The 22,426-nt window shown below is 43.6% G+C and overlaps 1 protein-coding gene across 1 annotated transcript in view; it reads left to right on the forward strand.

Moving 5' to 3' along the window:
• Positions 1-22,426, forward strand: part of PARVB (parvin beta) — an 89,160-nt gene that overhangs the window by 20,971 nt on the left and 45,763 nt on the right. Inside the window, exon 2 of the mRNA XM_084284950.1 lies at positions 20,118-20,207. Coding sequence (XP_084141076.1) covers positions 20,118-20,207 — 90 coding nt within the window. The remainder of the gene's footprint in view (positions 1-20,117; positions 20,208-22,426) is intronic.

A 22,426-nucleotide genomic window follows, 5' to 3' on the forward strand; every position in this document is an offset into this window, starting at 1 on the left:
ATTTTGTGCTTGTGGCTGCATGTGTTGGTATGTGATGAGCAAGGGGAGGAGCAGGCCCTTGCTCCCCAGGGCACCATTGCCCTCTTGTCTCAGACCTCCCATGGGAAGTGGCAGCTCCAGGAGATGTTTGATCTTTTGTGTAAGGCTGGTCAGCTTCCTCAGGAGGAATTGTCTGGTGTCTACCTCTCACCTGAAGTGCATACAGATGGGGGTCATGCCACTGACCTGAGTTGGGTAGAAATGGAGTTTGACATTGTTATAAGTGAAGTCTCAACTCAATCTGAATTTAGTAATATTTATACTTATAAAAGGTATAAAACCTATAAAAGGTATAAAAGGCAAGTAAACAGTGCTGGGTGTGCGGGGAGTCTACGCTCCACCAACATGCACACGCGAACATCAAACATTCCAAATACACAGAACGCAAGTATGCCTATACATACTTGCATATACATACTAATCAGGAAAGGTAACAAACAATCCTTTAAGATCCATGATTTAACAGTCTCCATTTTCCATTCCTTTTCTTGATTATGGTATAAATGAAGTCTCAACTCAATCTGAATTTAGTAATATTTATAAAAGAAATATTCATAAAAAGTATAAAAGGCAAGTAAAAAGCGCTCGGTATGCAGGGAGTCTATGCTCCACCAACACGCACACACGAACATCAAACATTCTAAACATATAGAACATCGCTTTTACATATTAAACCCGAGTACGCCTATATATACGTACAATCAGGAAAGGTAACAAACAATCCTTTAAGTTCCATAACTTACTAACTCGAGTACACCTAAACATATGTACAATCAGAAAAGGTAACAAACAATTCTTTAAGTTTCTCCATTTTCCATTCCTTTTCTTGTACAAACAAGTCTCCATTTTCCATTCCTTTTGAACAATATGTCTCGCTTTAAGTTGTCAAGCAACTTGGTCTTCAGGCCTTACAGGATACATCCTGTTCTTCCCGGATCGAAGAAAACCATATCCATCTCCTTGTGAAGGCCAAGAGGCCTGGGTCAAAAGGCACGTCCAGGTCAACAGGGGGCGTAACAGCAAAGGCCTTCGATGGCTGTAGCAGCAGAGGGACTGATGGCATAGCAGTCGGATCAGTAAAGGAGCCCGCAGATCCCTCACTATCTGGAAAACCACACGTTTGTGATTGTGGCTCCACATGGCTCTTTAAGGCCTCAGAGATTGCTCGCCAGGTGCCGAGCAATCCCACTGCAACCTTGTTGTTTTTAGTTGCAGAGTCCCACACCTTGACCTCAGTTTGGTCCCATATTTCAGGCTCATAAACTGTCCAATTGTTAATAAGGAGAATAAGCTGAAAGGTTACCAGGACAGTCTTTGTTCCTAAGGACGTATGATTCCCCATAACGTGCAACTGCTTACCAGCGAGAGGCAGTTGTGTGCACGGGTCCACTTCTTTCAGCTCAAGCTTCTCTCTGTGAGAAACACTCCGTAGCCAATAATTTAGGCTCAGGTGAAGTAGTAATTTATTCGCGATTGCAATGGCGGGCGCCCCACAAGCAGGAGAGAGCGCATCTACTAGTTCCAAAACACAGTTTATATACTTTTTGATGACGGGACCCTCCCCTGTGTCCCCACCGAGTTGAGTGGGTAATCCAGATTCACAATCTATCTGATGCTTCACAAACAATGCATGGCCTTCAGTTGCCGGCCTGTTAAATTTCAAATTTCTTTTGACATTTTTACTGTTTGAAGTGGTAATGTTTCTTCACTTACCTGACTTGACTTAACACCGTGATTTTCACCTAATTGTCCTAAGGAGTCTGATTGTCTGCATTTTACAAGGTCACCTGCTTAAGCTTTCTTATCACTGTAAGCATATCTCAGTACCACATTCCTTCCTTCTAAACAATGTAACTCTGCAAAAACAACATTTATATTCCCACATCTCCAGCTCCAGTGTGCCTGTTTCCAGCGACTTTCTGTACGAGCTTCTCTGAGCAGTCTGCTGAGTTTGTCCGAACTTATGTTCATGAGGCAATCAAAGTGCCTGTTCCCGTCCTGGTCTCCATTCTGCCAGCCTGTTCCTCCTCACTTCTTTTTCCTGCTTCTTTATTGATGTAACTTCATCGTGCTGCCTTTTTCTTTTTTCTTTTTCTTTTTTATCTTGAGGGCAGGCTCCCCTCTTATACCCTTCTCTCCACAGCAGTTCTTTTCATAACAGCTTTTCATTGGTCAAACAACCTTGCATATAACAACAACAGCAAACACCCAGAAACATCCATACCTTAACGGCTGGAGAACAAGAAACCATCTGGAGAACAAGAAACCCTGAGACTGCATGGAGTCTCCTGAATCACCCTTCTTTGTTCCCTCTAAACTCTTTTATATTCCTGATGGCCTCGTCGTTAAGAGTCTAATGTTATCTCAGTCACGGGGTTTTCCAACCCCCATGGCCACATTCCCAAATCTCCCTCTTCTTTATTAATATCAACCATTTTCTCGACACGAATTACCACTCCATGTATAACAAAGGAAAGCACCATATCCACAGTCCCATGATGAGCACTACAGCAGCTGCTGCTTTCTGTGGGGTGAGATTCAGCCCTGCAGTCAGAAATAACTAGAGCTAAAATTAAGTAGCATTTGGTTTTGTAAGAGGCAGAAGCTTGTGGTCAACTTTTTAGTAACAAAGCAGTGAACAGTAAAGATTTAAGAGGTGAGCTGTGCTATGTACTTTTTTTTTTTTTTTTTTTTAAATCATACTAATATTATTAAGAGTGAAGGTAGAAAGGATCCAATAAGTTGACAATGGCTTGCTCTTTCTTATAAAAAGGAGAAAGCAGGGACTTTTCTTCTTGTCACAGTGCTCCTGCTGACTTTAAAGATCATTTATTTCCCTACTTGTGAGAAATACTCAACAGCCTTGGTGGTGCTTCCAGCTTTCTGCAGCTAATTGCTGCAGTTTGCCTGTACTCCATGCACCGAGGCAGCCTACCTGGTTTAAAGATGTCATACTGTGTAGCATGTGTGTATACGATCTGCTCATTATATTTATTAATTTTTTGGAAAGGCCACAATAACTGCCACTGTGACTAAACCATGTTGATTGCCAATACTGCCAGGAGCCTGTTAAAACATTGGAGAGCTTCCAGGAACCGTTGCTGCTTTCCAGGGGACTGGTCAAGAAGTGACCTTTTAGGTGTGAATTTAAATTTCTGGTTTAGGGAGATGATCAAGGCTGTTGCTGAATACCTTGGCCAGTTGCCCATCGCACCTTGCACTTGGATGTTGCTAGTGCTGGCTGCCACGGTCCTGAGGTGGTTCAGAGGACTGGCGCTGCCTCCTAAGTGAGGATCAGCTCAGAGAGGGGATCCCAAGCCAGAAATGAGGCAGGCTGTAACAGACGTCTGGGAGAAGTCCCTGTTATTTCTGCCAGAGGTCTTTCCAAGGCCGTGGTTACACCTGGCCCACCCTGTGCAGGTTCATGGCAGAGTCATTAGACTGTCTGCAAGTGTTAAAGTGTTAAAGCTGTGACCATTCAGCAGGGCCTTGTGGTGGGTCATGGTGGGGTGAGGTCCATCTGCAGGCAGGAGAGCTCTCCCGGGTTGCTGGGGCTGCTCGCAGGAAATGTGCTGGCACTGAGACATCTGCTGGTGGAGTGATCAAACCAGCCTGGAGCAACAGATCCGCATCGACTGGAACCGGTCTGGACTAAGTGATTGCTGTCCCAGCCTGTACTCAAACTACCTCTGCGGTCTTCCCCTGCTGCAGCTTCCCTGACTGACCTATGAAATAGAATTATGGGGCATTGTGGAAAGATGTTTTACTCAGATCTCATTTAGAGAGCATACGAAGAATTGCTCCAGAACAACAGGAGAAAATGTTTCTTGCAGGAAAGGGCAGAGGAAAAGAAGAATTCCTGCAAACAGGCAGGTGGAGAGCAGGCAAGGCGCAGCAATGTGTCATGGGGGACTTAACGTGGCTGAAACCTGGTATGCAAGCCGAGCTCTGATCTCGCAGTAAAATGCCGTTTTGCATAGATGGATCCTTCCCTGTAAGCGTCCAGTGTAAGCCTTACAGCTAAAATCACTGTGGCTGTTACGAAGTAGTGTGAGAAACACTCCATAGCCAATAACTTAGGCTCAGGCGAGGATCTCAGTGAAGTAGTAATTTATTCACGATTGCAATGGCGGGCACCCCACAAGCAGGAGAGAGCGCATCTACTAGTTCCAAAACACAGTTTATATACCTTTTGATGGCAGGACCCTCCCCTGTTTCCCCACTGAGTGGGTAATCCAGATTCACAATCTATCTGATGCTTCACAAACAATGCATAGCCTTCAGTCGCCGGCCTGTTAAATTTCAAATTTCTTTTGACATTTTTACTGTTTGAAGTGGTAATGTTTCTTCACTTACCTGACTTGACTTAACACCGTGATTTTCACCTAATTGTCCTAAGGAGTCTGATTGTCTGCATTTTACAAGGTCACCTGCTTAAGCTTTCTTATCACTGTAAGCATATCTCAGTACCACATTCCTTCCTTCTAAACAATGTAACTCTGCAAAAACAACATTTATATTCCCACATCTCCAGCTCCAGTGTGCCTGTTTCCAGCGACTTTCTGTACGAGCTTCTCTGAGCAGTCTGCTGAGTTTGTCCGAACTTATGTTCATGAGGCAATCAAAGTGCCTGTTCCCGTCCTGGTCTCCATTCTGCCAGCCTGTTCCTCCTCACTTCTTTTTCCTGCTTCTTTATTGATGTAACTTCATCGTGCTGCCTTTTTCTTTTTTCTTTTTCTTTTTTATCTTGAGGGCAGGCTCCCCTCTTATACCCTTCTCTCCACAGCAGTTCTTTTCATAACAGCTTTTCATTGGTCAAACAACCTTGCATATAACAACAACAGCAAACACCCAGAAACATCCATACCTTAACGGCTGGAGAACAAGAAACCATCTGGAGAACAAGAAACCCTGAGACTGCATGGAGTCTCCTGAATCACCCTTCTTTGTTCCCTCTAAACTCTTTTATATTCCTGATGGCCTCGTCGTTAAGAGTCTAATGTTATCTCAGTCACGGGGTTTTCCAACCCCCATGGCCACATTCCCAAATCTCCCTCTTCTTTATTAATATCAACCATTTTCTCGACACGAATTACCACTCCATGTATAACAAAGGAAAGCACCATATCCACAGTCCCATGATGAGCACTACAGCAGCTGCTGCTTTCTGTGGGGTGAGATTCAGCCCTGCAGTCAGAAATAACTAGAGCTAAAATTAAGTAGCATTTGGTTTTGTAAGAGGCAGAAGCTTGTGGTCAACTTTTTAGTAACAAAGCAGTGAACAGTAAAGATTTAAGAGGTGAGCTGTGCTATGTACTTTTTTTTTTTTTTTTTTTTAAATCATACTAATATTATTAAGAGTGAAGGTAGAAAGGATCCAATAAGTTGACAATGGCTTGCTCTTTCTTATAAAAAGGAGAAAGCAGGGACTTTTCTTCTTGTCACAGTGCTCCTGCTGACTTTAAAGATCATTTATTTCCCTACTTGTGAGAAATACTCAACAGCCTTGGTGGTGCTTCCAGCTTTCTGCAGCTAATTGCTGCAGTTTGCCTGTACTCCATGCACCGAGGCAGCCTACCTGGTTTAAAGATGTCATACTGTGTAGCATGTGTGTATACGATCTGCTCATTATATTTATTAATTTTTTGGAAAGGCCACAATAACTGCCACTGTGACTAAACCATGTTGATTGCCAATACTGCCAGGAGCCTGTTAAAACATTGGAGAGCTTCCAGGAACCGTTGCTGCTTTCCAGGGGACTGGTCAAGAAGTGACCTTTTAGGTGTGAATTTAAATTTCTGGTTTAGGGAGATGATCAAGGCTGTTGCTGAATACCTTGGCCAGTTGCCCATCGCACCTTGCACTTGGATGTTGCTAGTGCTGGCTGCCACGGTCCTGAGGTGGTTCAGAGGACTGGCGCTGCCTCCTAAGTGAGGATCAGCTCAGAGAGGGGATCCCAAGCCAGAAATGAGGCAGGCTGTAACAGACGTCTGGGAGAAGTCCCTGTTATTTCTGCCAGAGGTCTTTCCAAGGCCGTGGTTACACCTGGCCCACCCTGTGCAGGTTCATGGCAGAGTCATTAGACTGTCTGCAAGTGTTAAAGTGTTAAAGCTGTGACCATTCAGCAGGGCCTTGTGGTGGGTCATGGTGGGGTGAGGTCCATCTGCAGGCAGGAGAGCTCTCCCGGGTTGCTGGGGCTGCTCGCAGGAAATGTGCTGGCACTGAGACATCTGCTGGTGGAGTGATCAAACCAGCCTGGAGCAACAGATCCGCATCGACTGGAACCGGTCTGGACTAAGTGATTGCTGTCCCAGCCTGTACTCAAACTACCTCTGCGGTCTTCCCCTGCTGCAGCTTCCCTGACTGACCTATGAAATAGAATTATGGGGCATTGTGGAAAGATGTTTTACTCAGATCTCATTTAGAGAGCATACGAAGAATTGCTCCAGAACAACAGGAGAAAATGTTTCTTGCAGGAAAGGGCAGAGGAAAAGAAGAATTCCTGCAAACAGGCAGGTGGAGAGCAGGCAAGGCGCAGCAATGTGTCATGGGGGACTTAACGTGGCTGAAACCTGGTATGCAAGCCGAGCTCTGATCTCGCAGTAAAATGCCGTTTTGCATAGATGGATCCTTCCCTGTAAGCGTCCAGTGTAAGCCTTACAGCTAAAATCACTGTGGCTGTTACGAAGTAGTGTGAGAAACACTCCATAGCCAATAACTTAGGCTCAGGCGAGGATCTCAGTGAAGTAGTAATTTATTCACGATTGCAATGGCGGGCACCCCACAAGCAGGAGAGAGCGCATCTACTAGTTCCAAAACACAGTTTATATACCTTTTGATGGCAGGACCCTCCCCTGTTTCCCCACTGAGTGGGTAATCCAGATTCACAATCTATCTGATGCTTCACAAACAATGCATAGCCTTCAGTCGCCGGCCTGTTAAATTTCAAATTTCTTTTGACATTTTTACTGTTTGAAGTGGTAATGTTTCTTCACTTACCTGACTTGACTTAACACCGTGATTTTCACCTAATTGTCCTAAGGAGTCTGATTGTCTGCATTTTACAAGGTCACCTGCTTAAGCTTTCTTATCACTGTAAGCATATCTCAGTACCACATTCCTTCCTTCTAAACAATGTAACTCTGCAAAAACAACATTTATATTCCCACATCTCCAGCTCCAGTGTGCCTGTTTCCAGCGACTTTCTGTACGAGCTTCTCTGAGCAGTCTGCTGAGTTTGTCCGAACTTATGTTCATGAGGCAATCAAAGTGCCTGTTCCCGTCCTGGTCTCCATTCTGCCAGCCTGTTCCTCCTCACTTCTTTTTCCTGCTTCTTTATTGATGTAACTTCATCGTGCTGCCTTTTTCTTTTTTCTTTTTCTTTTTTATCTTGAGGGCAGGCTCCCCTCTTATACCCTTCTCTCCACAGCAGTTCTTTTCATAACAGCTTTTCATTGGTCAAACAACCTTGCATATAACAACAACAGCAAACACCCAGAAACATCCATACCTTAACGGCTGGAGAACAAGAAACCATCTGGAGAACAAGAAACCCTGAGACTGCATGGAGTCTCCTGAATCACCCTTCTTTGTTCCCTCTAAACTCTTTTATATTCCTGATGGCCTCGTCGTTAAGAGTCTAATGTTATCTCAGTCACGGGGTTTTCCAACCCCCATGGCCACATTCCCAAATCTCCCTCTTCTTTATTAATATCAACCATTTTCTCGACACGAATTACCACTCCATGTATAACAAAGGAAAGCACCATATCCACAGTCCCATGATGAGCACTACAGCAGCTGCTGCTTTCTGTGGGGTGAGATTCAGCCCTGCAGTCAGAAATAACTAGAGCTAAAATTAAGTAGCATTTGGTTTTGTAAGAGGCAGAAGCTTGTGGTCAACTTTTTAGTAACAAAGCAGTGAACAGTAAAGATTTAAGAGGTGAGCTGTGCTATGTACTTTTTTTTTTTTTTTTTTTTAAATCATACTAATATTATTAAGAGTGAAGGTAGAAAGGATCCAATAAGTTGACAATGGCTTGCTCTTTCTTATAAAAAGGAGAAAGCAGGGACTTTTCTTCTTGTCACAGTGCTCCTGCTGACTTTAAAGATCATTTATTTCCCTACTTGTGAGAAATACTCAACAGCCTTGGTGGTGCTTCCAGCTTTCTGCAGCTAATTGCTGCAGTTTGCCTGTACTCCATGCACCGAGGCAGCCTACCTGGTTTAAAGATGTCATACTGTGTAGCATGTGTGTATACGATCTGCTCATTATATTTATTAATTTTTTGGAAAGGCCACAATAACTGCCACTGTGACTAAACCATGTTGATTGCCAATACTGCCAGGAGCCTGTTAAAACATTGGAGAGCTTCCAGGAACCGTTGCTGCTTTCCAGGGGACTGGTCAAGAAGTGACCTTTTAGGTGTGAATTTAAATTTCTGGTTTAGGGAGATGATCAAGGCTGTTGCTGAATACCTTGGCCAGTTGCCCATCCCACCTTGCACTTGGATGTTGCTAGTGCTGGCTGCCACGGTCCTGAGGTGGTTCAGAGGACTGGCGCTGCCTCCTAAGTGAGGATCAGCTCAGAGAGGGGATCCCAAGCCAGAAATGAGGCAGGCTGTAACAGACGTCTGGGAGAAGTCCCTGTTATTTCTGCCAGAGGTCTTTCCAAGGCCGTGGTTACACCTGGCCCACCCTGTGCAGGTTCATGGCAGAGTCATTAGACTGTCTGCAAGTGTTAAAGTGTTAAAGCTGTGACCATTCAGCAGGGCCTTGTGGTGGGTCATGGTGGGGTGAGGTCCATCTGCAGGCAGGAGAGCTCTCCCGGGTTGCTGGGGCTGCTCGCAGGAAATGTGCTGGCACTGAGACATCTGCTGGTGGAGTGATCAAACCAGCCTGGAGCAACAGATCCGCATCGACTGGAACCGGTCTGGACTAAGTGATTGCTGTCCCAGCCTGTACTCAAACTACCTCTGCGGTCTTCCCCTGCTGCAGCTTCCCTGACTGACCTATGAAATAGAATTATGGGGCATTGTGGAAAGATGTTTTACTCAGATCTCATTTAGAGAGCATACGAAGAATTGCTCCAGAACAACAGGAGAAAATGTTTCTTGCAGGAAAGGGCAGAGGAAAAGAAGAATTCCTGCAAACAGGCAGGTGGAGAGCAGGCAAGGCGCAGCAATGTGTCATGGGGGACTTAACGTGGCTGAAACCTGGTATGCAAGCCGAGCTCTGATCTCGCAGTAAAATGCCGTTTTGCATAGATGGATCCTTCCCTGTAAGCGTCCAGTGTAAGCCTTACAGCTAAAATCACTGTGGCTGTTACGAAGTAGTGTGAGAAACACTCCATAGCCAATAACTTAGGCTCAGGCGAGGATCTCAGTGAAGTAGTAATTTATTCACGATTGCAATGGCGGGCACCCCACAAGCAGGAGAGAGCGCATCTACTAGTTCCAAAACACAGTTTATATACCTTTTGATGGCAGGACCCTCCCCTGTTTCCCCACTGAGTGGGTAATCCAGATTCACAATCTATCTGATGCTTCACAAACAATGCATGGCCTTCAGTCGCCGGCCTGTTAAATTTCAAATTTCTTTTGACATTTTTACTGCTTGAAGTGGTAATGTTTCTTCACTTATCTGACTTGACTTGACACCATGATTTTCACCTAATTGTCCTAAGGAGTCTGATTGTCTGCATTTTACAAGGTCGCCTGCTAAACTTTCTTATCACTGTAAGCATATCTCAGTACCACATTCCCTCCTTCTAAACAATGTAACTCTGCAAAAACAACATTTCTATTCCCACAATTCCCCCCTTTTCTTTTTTTTATAAACTGTTGATTTTTGCAAAAACTCTTTTTATTTTTATTTATTTATTTATTTTAAGTGTAATTTGGTAAATATCTTCCTCTTCTTCACTTTCTTTGCTCTCCATTTCCTCTAATATCATTTTATCTGAGTAGGGTGGTGGATCTATGGTCATTTGTTTCAATAATGTGGTTTCAATTAACTGCTGGACAAGTCCCCTTACACAGGGGATAATGCAACAGCCAATAGCTGTCAAAACTCCTGCTACTATAATTGAGGATGTAAATATGGACATTACCATCCCTTTCCATTTACCAAACCAAGATTTCAACCATCCTGTGATGGAAGTGTCTGCTCCCGAATTTTCTGCTAATTCATTGGCGAGGGTGGTAAGCCCTTGCAATGCTCTTGTTCCTGTGCCATCTGGGGCAGTATTGTTACGGATAAAAGTAGAATGGTTGCCCAGCATCACGCATACACCACCCTTCTCCACAAGCATCATATCTAATGCTATCCTGTTTTCCCAAGCCATTTTGCTGATGGCATCTAGTTGTTCAGCGATTCCTCTCATCGCATCCTTGGTATAATTGATGAATCTCTGCTGATTATAATAGAAATAATTAATCCAATCCACATTTTTATTGATTGTTACCCACCAGAACAGTAACTCAAACCCTGCAGCAATTTAATTTCTGGCTTTATGTTCATCCGGAACTCCTCTAGGTACCCCAATAGAATCTATGTATACTCTATCATCAAATGATATTCCTAAGCCTCCTTTACTTCTTCTGGGTATTTGTGATGTTTCTCTTTCAAATGCCAGGGTGAAGGGTATAGCTGATTGAACAAGTGCACAAGTGCCTTCCCAATTAGATGGTAGGGTGGACCGTAAGATCTTCCCTCCACCGTACCACCAGAGATCTGCCCTGGGGATCTCTAGTCTTGACCAGTTTCCCATCAAGTCCTTGGTAGCACAAGGCAAATTCTCCCAGATGCCAGGTAGCACTCACACCCTGCCGTGAGAGGCAAGCTGTATGGTTACCTATAGCTGTAGAGAATGCAGGGGGAACTGTGATATTGTTATCATGCAAGAAACAGCAAAGAGAGACTTACAGGCCTCATTTCCCCAGGCAGTCTTTTCTTGGTACAATGCAATCATACATCGCATCCCTTGGGAGTCTTTGGTCCACCCCCATGGGAAGGGCACTATCTGGGCAATCGGTCATCCCGAGGCACAAGCATAGCAGTAGCTACGGTTGAGACTCTGGACAGTATATTTGACCCATTCTATCCAGGCATTCACGTCCCCATACCCTGTTTGAATCTCAAATGTTTGAACTGCCACATTTCAGAGGGCCTCCTGTTTACTCTCCTGTTTTCTCCTTGAGTTTCTCCCTTTCTCTGATGGCAATAGAGGATTGTTTCCATACAGCTATTCTCAATCTGGCTGTTGTGTCTCTCCCAGTTATTTGTTCTTTCTGCTCAATTGTCATTGGGCATTTAAATCTCCACAAGCTAACACCTCACAAGCATCAAACGTGACGGCTTGTGGTACATAACCCTCTGTCACAGTCACCCATATTTTGATGGGGTATCCCGTTTTTGCTATTATCTGGTCATGCCTTTTCCAAGTTACCAATTGACCAAGGCCTTCTCTGAGGCCTAGAATCACTAAAAACAAAATTAATAATCAATTTTCCCCTGTCATTATTTTTAAACCTTAGGTTTCCAAATAATTATCGATACAAAAATGAGATGTACACTACTACTATAACAACCCCCCCCTTGGGAGCACTGCAGTTCGCTATAGGTCTGTCCTTTCTCTCAATCACAAGTCACACTCGTTAGTTACCTGTGAAAATAAAAGGTTAGTTTACAATTGTAAGCTCTTATCCTGCTCAGAGTCCACTACGAGATTTTTCTCTTCAATTTCAACTTCCAACAAGTCTTTTGTAGGAACAGCTTCCCAGGTACTAGCGTTGACAGATGCCTTCACTCGAGTATAGTGAGTCCAACCTTTTTCCGCAGTTCTTACGGCTGTTTCAGTGGTCAGTAATTGTCCTTCCCATTCAGGCCGGAGTTGACTCTTTCCAGGTCCGAATCAGGACCCGGTTTCCAGGGTGATGGTGGTGAATGGGGAATTCCAAAGGTGGGGTTTGAGCCAACAACCCACAGGTCCTGAGAGATGACAAAGAAGAAGACAACCCCAGAATACAGTTCTTAAGGAAACTCTCTTATTTTGAATTGTGGTATCTCATCCCTTCTGCCCAGATAAGGCAATCTGAACAGCATCTCATATGGTGAAATTCCTATATCCTTTCTTGGTGCTGTTTAAACCTGTAGGAGTAAGCATTTTACCCAAGGAAATTGGGTTTCTAACACTAGTTTAGTTAATTGCTTCTTTAATGTCTGATTCATTCGCTCCACCTTCCCAGAAGAGGAGGGGTGCCAGGGGCTGTGAAAATCCCACTCAATCTCTAAGGCCTGCTTTAACCCTTGCAGTAAAGCTTACACCCATCTAGTCACGTGGTCAATTAGGACAAACAAGTAACTCAGTAAAGTTTACCTGTATACTTTGGAAAGGTCAAACCCCTGGCTCCCGTCCCCCTCTAGATGGGTTACAGAACACCTTTTTATTTACCTTTTGACATATGGTACATCCTCTACATATGTGCTTCCCTAAAGTGTATATTCCTACACAGACATACTTTCTTAGCACAACATCACACATTGCTTGCACCTCCTAATGACTCTTCTGATGTAAAACAGTTAATATTTGCCTCATTATCACTTTATTCAGCATTTCTCTCCCATCAGGGAGTATCGATTTTCCTTCAGACTTCATGGCTCCTGATTCCTTAAAAAAATCTTTCTTTTAAAACTTTTTAGTTCTTTCTTAATTTTCAACAATTCCCTGAATCCTCTCTGCATTTATTCTGTTTTCCTTCAGACATTAGATGCCTTAAATACCTGACTTCTCTTTCTCCATATTGTAATTTATTTATTTATTTATTTTTAATACTCCCAAGCCCTGCTTTCCCAGAAAGTTGAATAGCTTGTTAGTAGCTTTCTTCACAACTCTTTTCTCCTGTCCTGACAATAGAAAACGATCCACATATTTGTTAACATTAATACCTCCTTGGGAGGTTGTAATTGCTCCAAAATCTTTTTTTTTTTTTTTAAACTTACCCATATAGATAGGTGGCCCTGTAAACCCCCCAAGGTAAAACTGTCCATCTGTATTGTTGCTTCCGCCCCCATTTCAGGGTCTTTCCAGTCAGAGGTGAATATACGTTTGCTCTCAGGGCCTGAGAGCACTCCATTAATTACACTGTTATTCCAGTCTAACAATTTACTATTTGAATGCCCAATTTAATCATCAAATCCCTTCCCAACAAGTTAGTCTCTGCCTTGGATACATACAATAATTGCCCAGCGATCATTTTATTCCCTAGTCTTAGCTTGGTATCCCCCAAAACTGGCACTGTTATCCCAGCCCCTTCTACCCCCATCACTTTTTAGGGTTTCATTAGTTAATTTAATCCCTGATACTTTACAAGTCAGTAATGACCTAGCTGTTCCCCAGTGTATTGGGTTTGATGGCAAGGTTCGGGGGCTGTGAGTAGGGGGGGTGGGAAACTGCAGTGGCAGCCCCCGTGAGAAAAACCCAGAAGCCTCCCCGTGGCAGATAAGGGACAATTTCATCTGGCCCCAAAGGGGCCCACTGCTGCCCAGAGCCAAGCCATGAGCAACACAGTCCGTGCCTCTGTGAGAGCACATCCACGAAAACAAACAAACAAAGAAACAAACAAAAACCTGCTGCTCAACAGCAGCTGGGAGAGCGAGAAACCCCCCCGCAGACACCAAAGTCAGTGCAGAAGGAGGGGGAGGAGGCGCTCCAGGCGCTGGAGCCGAAGCCCCCCTGCGGCCGCTGGAGAGGCCCCTGGTGGAGCAGGCTGTTCCCCCCTCCCCGATGCTTGGGAAACTGAACAAACGCCACAGCAAATATGCAAATATACCAAAACTTCTAGACTGTTACTTAGATAATGCCTACATCACCTTTCCCTGCTCATTCAACTTCAAACAGCTCTGTTAAATACTACATGCCACACCTTTAACACCTTCAGCAACCCTTTTAACACTTCCTTCATCTTTCTCCAGACTGTACTTTTCTAATACCAGCACCAAAGGCTCAGTCAGGGTCCAACTTAATTCCATACCTTTTCCCTCCAAGATACTGAAACAACATATCAATATACCATATTTCATCCCATTTTCCTTCTTTCCTCCTTCTTCCACTCCAGATATTCCTATTCGAAGTGGCCAGCCTGGCCACACTTAAAACATCTTATCAAAGCCTGTCTCTGCTAGGACTCGGGCCACAACACAGGCAGCCTTCTTTGCCTGCCATTCCTTCATCTCTCTTCCTCTTCTTTCCATCCTGGCCCTGACTCCCCCTGAAGATTTTCTTCATCTTTCTCCAACCCTCTGCCTCACTACCCGCTGCACTGTCAATACCATTAGTTTCGATCTCTTTTTTTTTTTTTTTTTTTTTCCTTCTTATCTCCCCTCCAGACACACACCTCCAGGGCCTCCCGCAGGAGGGTCCCCCAGTGACTGTTCATTCTCACTACATTCCCCCACCTTCTGAAGCATTTTCTGCGTATTTTGCCAGGCTTTAATCACACAATGAACTTTCAAGAGCCCTTGGGATACTGGGTCCTCAGGTCTCATCCCCAAGTACTTTCTCATTCTGACACTAAGTCTCTCATATAATTTCTGTGTTGCACACTATTATTATTCCAGACAGGATTGGCAAGTGGGTATTTCTGCCCTGCCGGTATTACCCCTGGTCCTGGAGGATGAGCTCTTTCCCATTCTTGTATAGCAGCTCTCCTCCTGATCATTCCCATTTCTTTCCCTGTAAACAACATACTTATAGACATAATTCCCTCCCCCAAGAGTATAAATCAGGTCGTAGGAACTGGTCTAATTGTTCAGCTAGGCTGTTGGGGTCCTTGAATAAAGACTTCCTCTCCTTCTTAAAAAGTCCTAACCTCTCTGCTGGTAAGGAGGAGGGGGTAGTTCACCTAAGAGGATACACAGTTAGTGTTAGTACTGTTAGTATCAGGGAAGGCAAAATTCTCAACATATCTTCTACCTTGTTCTAATTCTTGCCAGAGCGTAGAGTACGATCCTTCTTTAGGGACAGTGTTAATTACAGTCCCTGTCTCCCTTCCTGGAGTGACTGCTGCTGCCACCAGTTCAATATTAAGATTATAGGGAGCATAACTTGGCTCCTTCTCTGAAAAAGGAATCTTATTGTTTACACATAAATTTAAAGCCTGAATTTTCATCAGACCCGTATTTTGGCCAAAATACTGCTGTTTCCTTAATTGGTTCTTTTGTCCAGACTGATACACAATATTTAACCCTTTTTTTTTTTTTTAATTATTTTTCTTTTACAATCCCTCTAATTTTGGGATTATGTTTCCAATTTCTTATCATTCTTCAGGAAGAACTATTAGTAGGCACTCCCCCAGGGATATCTCCCTGTCCCCTGGAACTCATATTTTCCCATTTTTCCTAACCCTCGCCAGTATGTGCTACAGAATTTTCCCTTCTGCAGTGTACCACACACCAACGTACTGAAAAATGGGGGTGTACCGCAAAGCACTTCCCCGTGCAAGTGTTACCGCACACCTATGAGTTTACCAGATTCCCTGGAACTCGTACTTCCCATCTTTCCTAACCCTCGCCGGTATGTGCTACAGAATTTTCCCTTCTGCAGTGTACCACACACCAACGTACTGAAAGATGGGGGTGTACCGCCAAGCACTTCCCCGTGCCAGCGTTACCGCACACCTGAGTTTACCAGATTCCCTGGTGTACTTCCAAGCACTTCCCCGTGCAAGGATTACCGTACACCAGATTCCCCTGGTGTAGTGCCAGCACTTCCCCGTGCAAGGGCTTACCATACACCAGATCACCCGACCCCCAAGGCAATACTCAATATTTCTTACCTTGGTCTGTGCACAGAGTTACCGGATCGATTCTTAAAAACCCGGAGTGCCTACCTTCTTCCTTTCCCCACTACTTCACGGATCCTGCCTCTTTAACCAGTCTCGGGCCCTCTGTCAGCTTTCCGCAGAACCGCCACCGTCGATGCACAGGACCGCTGAAATCAGCGGGGCATGCCTTCCTGCTGCTGCGGCGGTGGGGCTCCCCAGTAGGTGACTGGATCCCGGACGAGCCCCCAAATTGTGAGAAACACTCCATAGCCAATAACTTAGGCTCAGGCGAGGATCTCAGTGAAGTAGTAATTTATTCACGATTGCAATGGCGGGCACCCCACAAGCAGGAGAGAGCGCATCTACTAGTTCCAAAACACAGTTTATATACCTTTTGATGGCAGGACCCTCCCCTGTTTCCCCACTGAGTGGGTAATCCAGATTCACAATCTATCTGATGCTTCACAAACAATGCATAGCCTTCAGTCGCCGGCCTGTTAAATTTCAAATTTCTTTTGACATTTTTACTGCTTGAAGTGGTAATGTTTCTTCACTTATCTGACTTGACTTGACACCATGATTTTCACCTAATTGTCCTAAGGAGTCTGATTGTCTGCATTTTACAAGGTCGCCTGCTAAACTTTCTTATCACTGTAAGCATATCTCAGTACCACATTCCCTCCTTCTAAACAATGTAACTCTGCAAAAACAACATTTCTATTCCCACAGTAGGAGAAGTTGGTGTTTGCCAAACTAGGTGTATTGGCATCAGTCTAATCATTTGGAGTACATCATTTGGGTTTGTGAAGCATGGGCTGAAACACATTCTTTGATGTGTTGCATTAAAGCATCATTCAGGTTCTTTTCAGAAATGTACCTCTTGCTCCATCCTGGCTAAGTTTTTGTTTGTTTGTTTGTTTGTTTATCTGTTTCCATTTGCTTATATTTGGATTCTCTGTTTTTTCTCCCAATGATGTGGGGCACTTTCCTTTTACTGCTCTTGTTTCTTTGTCTGTTCGACAGAGATAAGTGAGTACTGGGGGCAGCGAGCAGGGAAAAGGTCCTTAGCATTTCTTCAAATGCATTATGGAAAGGTTCTGGAGTTTGACAGGTACTGAGAATACCTGGGCAGATTTATACTCCTGAGCATGACTGCTTTTCTGCATGCTGACTGTTGCTGTGTGAACCAACGTGTCCTTGGGGCAGGCTGTCAGGGTGGGGAACCTGGCCATGCTTTGGTCAGAGGATGAAGGGGGCTTTCACTATCCTCACAAAATGCCGTCTTGAAAGGACTTGTCTCTGTCCTTGCCCTGAGGCAGGCAGCAGCAGGCCAAGCCAAGCACGTGGTCATCTGCAGAAGTGACGGGGATAGGAAGGATCCTGGCTGGCAGCAGCGCTCTGCTTGCTCCCTCCTCTGTGGCTCCTGCCCCAGCCTGACAGCTGGGAGGCCATCTGAGTGTCTCCTCCCATGTCAGTGTCACCCTGCCTGAATTAAGCTGGGGCTGGCAGCATCGAGGTGTCAGCCCCTCATCCAGTTGCTGTTGCCCCTTCAGCACGCAGACTGCCCACGCAATTCATCTGCAGATGTGTGTGATGGACCTCCAGGTGCTGGGGGGCTGAAATGGCAGGGCTCCCGTGTAAACGTCGCAAAAAAGGAGGTATTACAGATCATGTTTCCAGCAAGAACCTCTTCATAAGCTTAGGACATGGCGTATGGGCTCTCTGTGGCTAGGGCTTTCTGGGCAGCAAGCACTGGAAGGCTTTCTACCAAAGCGGCTTTGCTTTGCTGTTAGCAGTAGGGCAGGATGCTCTGCTCTTGTTCTAGACAAGTCTCGCTGGATCTGAAGGGAAGTATAAGGGTTTTACGTGGCTCTTCATGTCGTGAGTGACTGGAGGGAGGGGGCTTAGGGCACACATCCATCTTGATGTTTTCTTTTGGTTTAGTAAATTGCTCAGAAACAAGGTATTTGTGTTAGGAAGAGTGTGGAGATCATTTTGATATTAAAAAAAAAGGGGGGAAAATGTATCATCTTAAATGAACATTTGGGAATAAAAACAGTTTAACTGCATTTAAAATCAGTCTGGCTTGAAATGTATGCAGTATTTTATTTATATAGCATGCACTGAAGACAATACCGTGCATTCACTGCCCTGAGGAGCTCAGCAGCTCTCTTCTGCATTTGCAAAACATTAGGTACACCAATACTCTGACCTTACCAAACACTAGGCATTCCCAGAATGACAGAAGTGCTTTAATAATGAAAAGGAAGTTACATTTATAAGGAATTATAATTTAAGTGGAACTTCAGCATTTATAGACCTAAGAGTACTTCAAAAATCTTCCCCTTTAATGTCTGTTTCCCACACAACTTTCCTTATGCCTCCTTGTGGCTGTATTCCTGTTGGCATCACAGTGCAGGAGCTGCTTGAGGGAAGAAGCTCTAACTTGGCAAGTGCAAGCAGGGCAGGGTGAGGCATACTGTGAAAGCTGTTTGGTCTGATGTGTGATGTCTCTTAGCTCCCTGACCTTTGGTTGGAGAACGTTCCAAAAATACGAACGAATGCAGAAAAGGTACAATTACAGCTTTGCTAATAATGATGTTTATTCAGGAGGCTAAATCTCAGCCTGCAGACCCTGTTCTGCTCCTTTCCCTTTTCAAAAGGAGTACAATACAGAAAGCAGCTGTGCTGGTGGCTGGCAGGCCCCCTGCCCCCATGCTTTGTGCCACCTCAGCTCTGACTGGCCTCTTCAGCACAGTTCGCAAGCTGTAAGGTCTCAAAATGCAAGACTGGTGTTTGCAGCTTGCAGAGCATAGGAACAGCTTTTCGTAATTGAGGATTTTAGTCATGCTCAGTATCATGCTGTGAAACAGAACTAGCTAATATCTTCAAAATGGAGTTAAGAGATGTACTAGCTCGTCTTAAGTGCCTTCATTTCAAGTATTTGTGAGAGGAGGAGTGGGGACTGCAGTATGCTGTTGTTCCTGGCCTCTTCTGGGACAGTAGGATTGCTATCTTTTCCACTAATATTGAGCTGGAAAAAAGTGAGTACTTATGCAGGATTTTGTAACCTTTGCAGAATGCATGCGTATGATTAGTCTGTGATTTGATTTTCAAACAGGAAAGGGGAATGCTGACTATTCTTGACAAAAGTGCTTATTAGTACACTGTGAGTATTAGTTAATTGCCATCCTTTGCTTCCCTCCCCCCCTCCCCACAGAAGCTTCCCTTGTAGATCTTATAATTATGTGTCTGGAAATCCTTGCTTTACCCATGAAAGAATATGGGACTTGGACCCCTCTCCCAAAGGAGACTGAAATACAACAGTGCTTCTGCATGTGATTTTAGTCCGTGCTAACACAGACCTGTGACTGAATAGATGGGGTTACTGCAGTCTCCTTTTATCTCCTGCTTCAGATGCATGTATTTTAATAGGTTGCCTTATAATAAGTAGTTGCTATCCGAGTTTAGGGGGAGATAGACCAGACCGTGGAGAGTGTAGAAATGTTATAGTACTGTTACTGATTTTCTTACTGTTGAGCTCTATAATACTAAACAATTTTTATTTATTTATTTTTTACTCAAATTCAGTTTCTCCCATGTAGCAACATGTAGGGAAGTATTTTAATATCCATTTCATTGATGCAGCATACTCTGCTGACTTGCCCAACTGTTACTGAGTGGTACATTTACATGGAGCTTGAAAGATTCCAAATTTGTGTTCACCAGACCATGCAATATCTATCTTCAGCCAGTTGCAATGCTAAAATTAAATACGTTTTCATCATTTGGTAGGTCTCCCTGGGATTCTCTGAGGCTTTTAACGAGGCCAGTGGCAAATAGTTCTTGGTGTTCTGCAGTTGTAAAAGGTGGTAATGAGTGATGGTGGTGGTATCAGAAAGTGAGTTTGGTTTTACAGTTTGCTGTCTGCTGTAGATCTGGGCCATTCTGCAGACAAAGCTTACGTGCCTCCATTCTAGAGAAACAAGCACTCTGACACTGCTTTTACAATAGGATCGAGTTTCTTGCAAAATATTTTCAGCTGGTAGTCTGGTGGCTCAGTTTTATTAGCTATAGAAGGATGTTCTGTTGAATTTATTTTCTACTCTAGCTGCAGTTCTTCATTCCATAAACTTTGGGCACATTTTGAAATGGATCTACCAGATGTTTGTTCTTACTATGTCTTCTACCCCTACATATCCAGAAACTTTGCGTTTATTACAATCTTTCTTTCTGTTTTTTCCTTCTCCTCAGTGAGTGACCTGCAAGAAGAGGGTAAAAATGCAATCAATGCACCAATGAATCCAAGCACTGTGGACATGCATCCAGAAGATACTTTGTTAGGTATAGTATTCATGCTACAGAACTCAACTATGTAATTATTAATGAAGGCTGCCACTGTGACTCCATATCCACTTCTTATTTGTTGAATATAGATGGCTAAGTTGAAATTGAGAGAATTGAGAATCATTGTATATAGACATAGACTAGGAAACAGAGATGCTAAAATGGAATTTAAAGAGCAATGCCACTTATGCAGCTACACTTAAAGTAAGCGTAGAAGAAAATAGTCTTGCTCAAGGAATTGGCAGAGGACTTGAATTTTTCTATGGCCATCCTGAAAACATAGAAAATTGGGATTTGCAAAGAATTAGATGGAAAATACTGCTGAGTTTGTCTATTTAAGAGTTCCTTCAGTGTCGTTAATCCATTGTCTAGTTGCATCTCAGTCTCTATTTGTCCTTTATTTCGACATCCTTCTTTGGTAAGGAAGTAGTATCTTTCCACATATAGATGCAAAACTGAAGGATCAACTGACAGAAAGTCTGTAGCAGAAGTGTGTGTTGTGGTTCCTATAGAACCATTAAACTGCCTCAACTCAATGTGTGTGCTACACTTTTGTTAACAGCTGGATGCCAGGTTCTGACTTTGGTTACTGCTGGCACTTTGCAAGTGATGTTGTAGCACAGTGGGACCTGATAACGAACAAATCAACATTTATTTTGTTGAAAACAATAATATGGGAATATGTAAAATGAGGAATGCTTTGTAGAAAGAAGGCAGGTATTCAAGTTCCAGTTCCCCTCCCTGCCAAGTCCATTAAAGAGCAGCAACATAATGTAATAGCAGTAAGTGTTTAAAGCTTGTTGGAAAAAAAAATATTTTTTTTTCTTTCCAGGACATAACTTCCTTAACCTACAGAATTAATTGAAGCAAGCTGAAGCAAGCTGTCATGGTGGCAAATAATAAAATCAGTTTTGAAGACCTGTCATGCAAAGCCATGACCACTGGTGATCCTTAAGCAAAACTTCATGATGAATTGTATACCCTTACGGGTCTTGTTCAGGATTTCAGTTTGCAGCTTTTTGGATGTGTACTGGGTGTCACTTCCTTATAGCTAGAGTGCCTGACTCATCCCAGGGGGTAATGAGGAAATAAAGGAACAAGGGAGGAAAAAAAAAGAACAAAAAACAAAACAGCTGAAGAAATCATGTGTCTTCCTAGATTTGTGGAAATTTGTCAAGAGTGTTCAGATAAAAGGGTCTTATTTTTATTAATATTAAAGGCACTGCAAAATACCAAACCCAAACGTCTGGGAAAAGCCTAAGGTAACCCAGTAGGATAGTATAGTTTGCCTTGTAGCTATGATTTGCGAGGGTCATGTTTCCCACCTGAGAGCAGTGAGGTCTAGCACTGTATTAGCAAGTCATGGTATATTGGTCATTGTCAGATTTTGAAGATTTCCTCTATGCAAAGTAGCAATGGCCCAATCTGTGGTCATACCCAAGACCCTCCCTTGTCATCGTGTTGGAAGGAATTGGGAAATCAAATGGAATATAGGATTTCAAATTGCCTCTCTAGACTCATCAAAAGATAAATCTACAGGGTCTATAAATTATTATTTTAGCTGAAGGCATGTGGATCTCCTCATTCGGTTTTGACACTACCACCTGTTCTTGTGTTCCTGTTGTGTAGTAGCCAAGGTTTGCTCTCCACTTGAACAAATCCAACCTTGATCACAGCTGTCACTTGACTACTAAAGGAGCTAAAATGAAGGGTGCAGGGAGAGAGGTCTACTACTTGAAAGCAAGCAACAGAATTTAAAATACAACACTTGTTCCAACTGTTTCTTAAATACTGATATACATAACTACATAACTACAAGAGCATATAAACATTGAATGTGATGCATATATTCACACATGCTATTGGGAAGATAAAAAAAGCTGCCAAAAGCTGTTTGGTTGTTAGCTTTACAGATTTAAAGTTGATTTTTCTACCTATTTTTTAGTATGAAATCATCCATTCTAAAAGTTAATCTTTACATTCCTACCTCTTGTAGTTGAATGGTTGGCCATTGGAGAGCATTTTCCACATCTTGCCATCCCACAGTAACAGAAGAAATAGAAGACTGTATACCTGAGAGATATATTTTATGTCCTTCCGGCACACATAAGCAGAACTGATGTAAATTGGGGTAATTTTCATTTTCTGGGTTACCCAGAGATTAAGCAGTTCCTGCACCCAGGGCCACATGTGTGTGACCCTTGCTACGTGTCAAG

The sequence above is a fragment of the Netta rufina genome, assembly GCF_964035555.1.
Source record: "Netta rufina genome assembly, chromosome: 1".
Taxonomy (NCBI): Eukaryota; Metazoa; Chordata; class Aves; order Anseriformes; family Anatidae; genus Netta; species Netta rufina.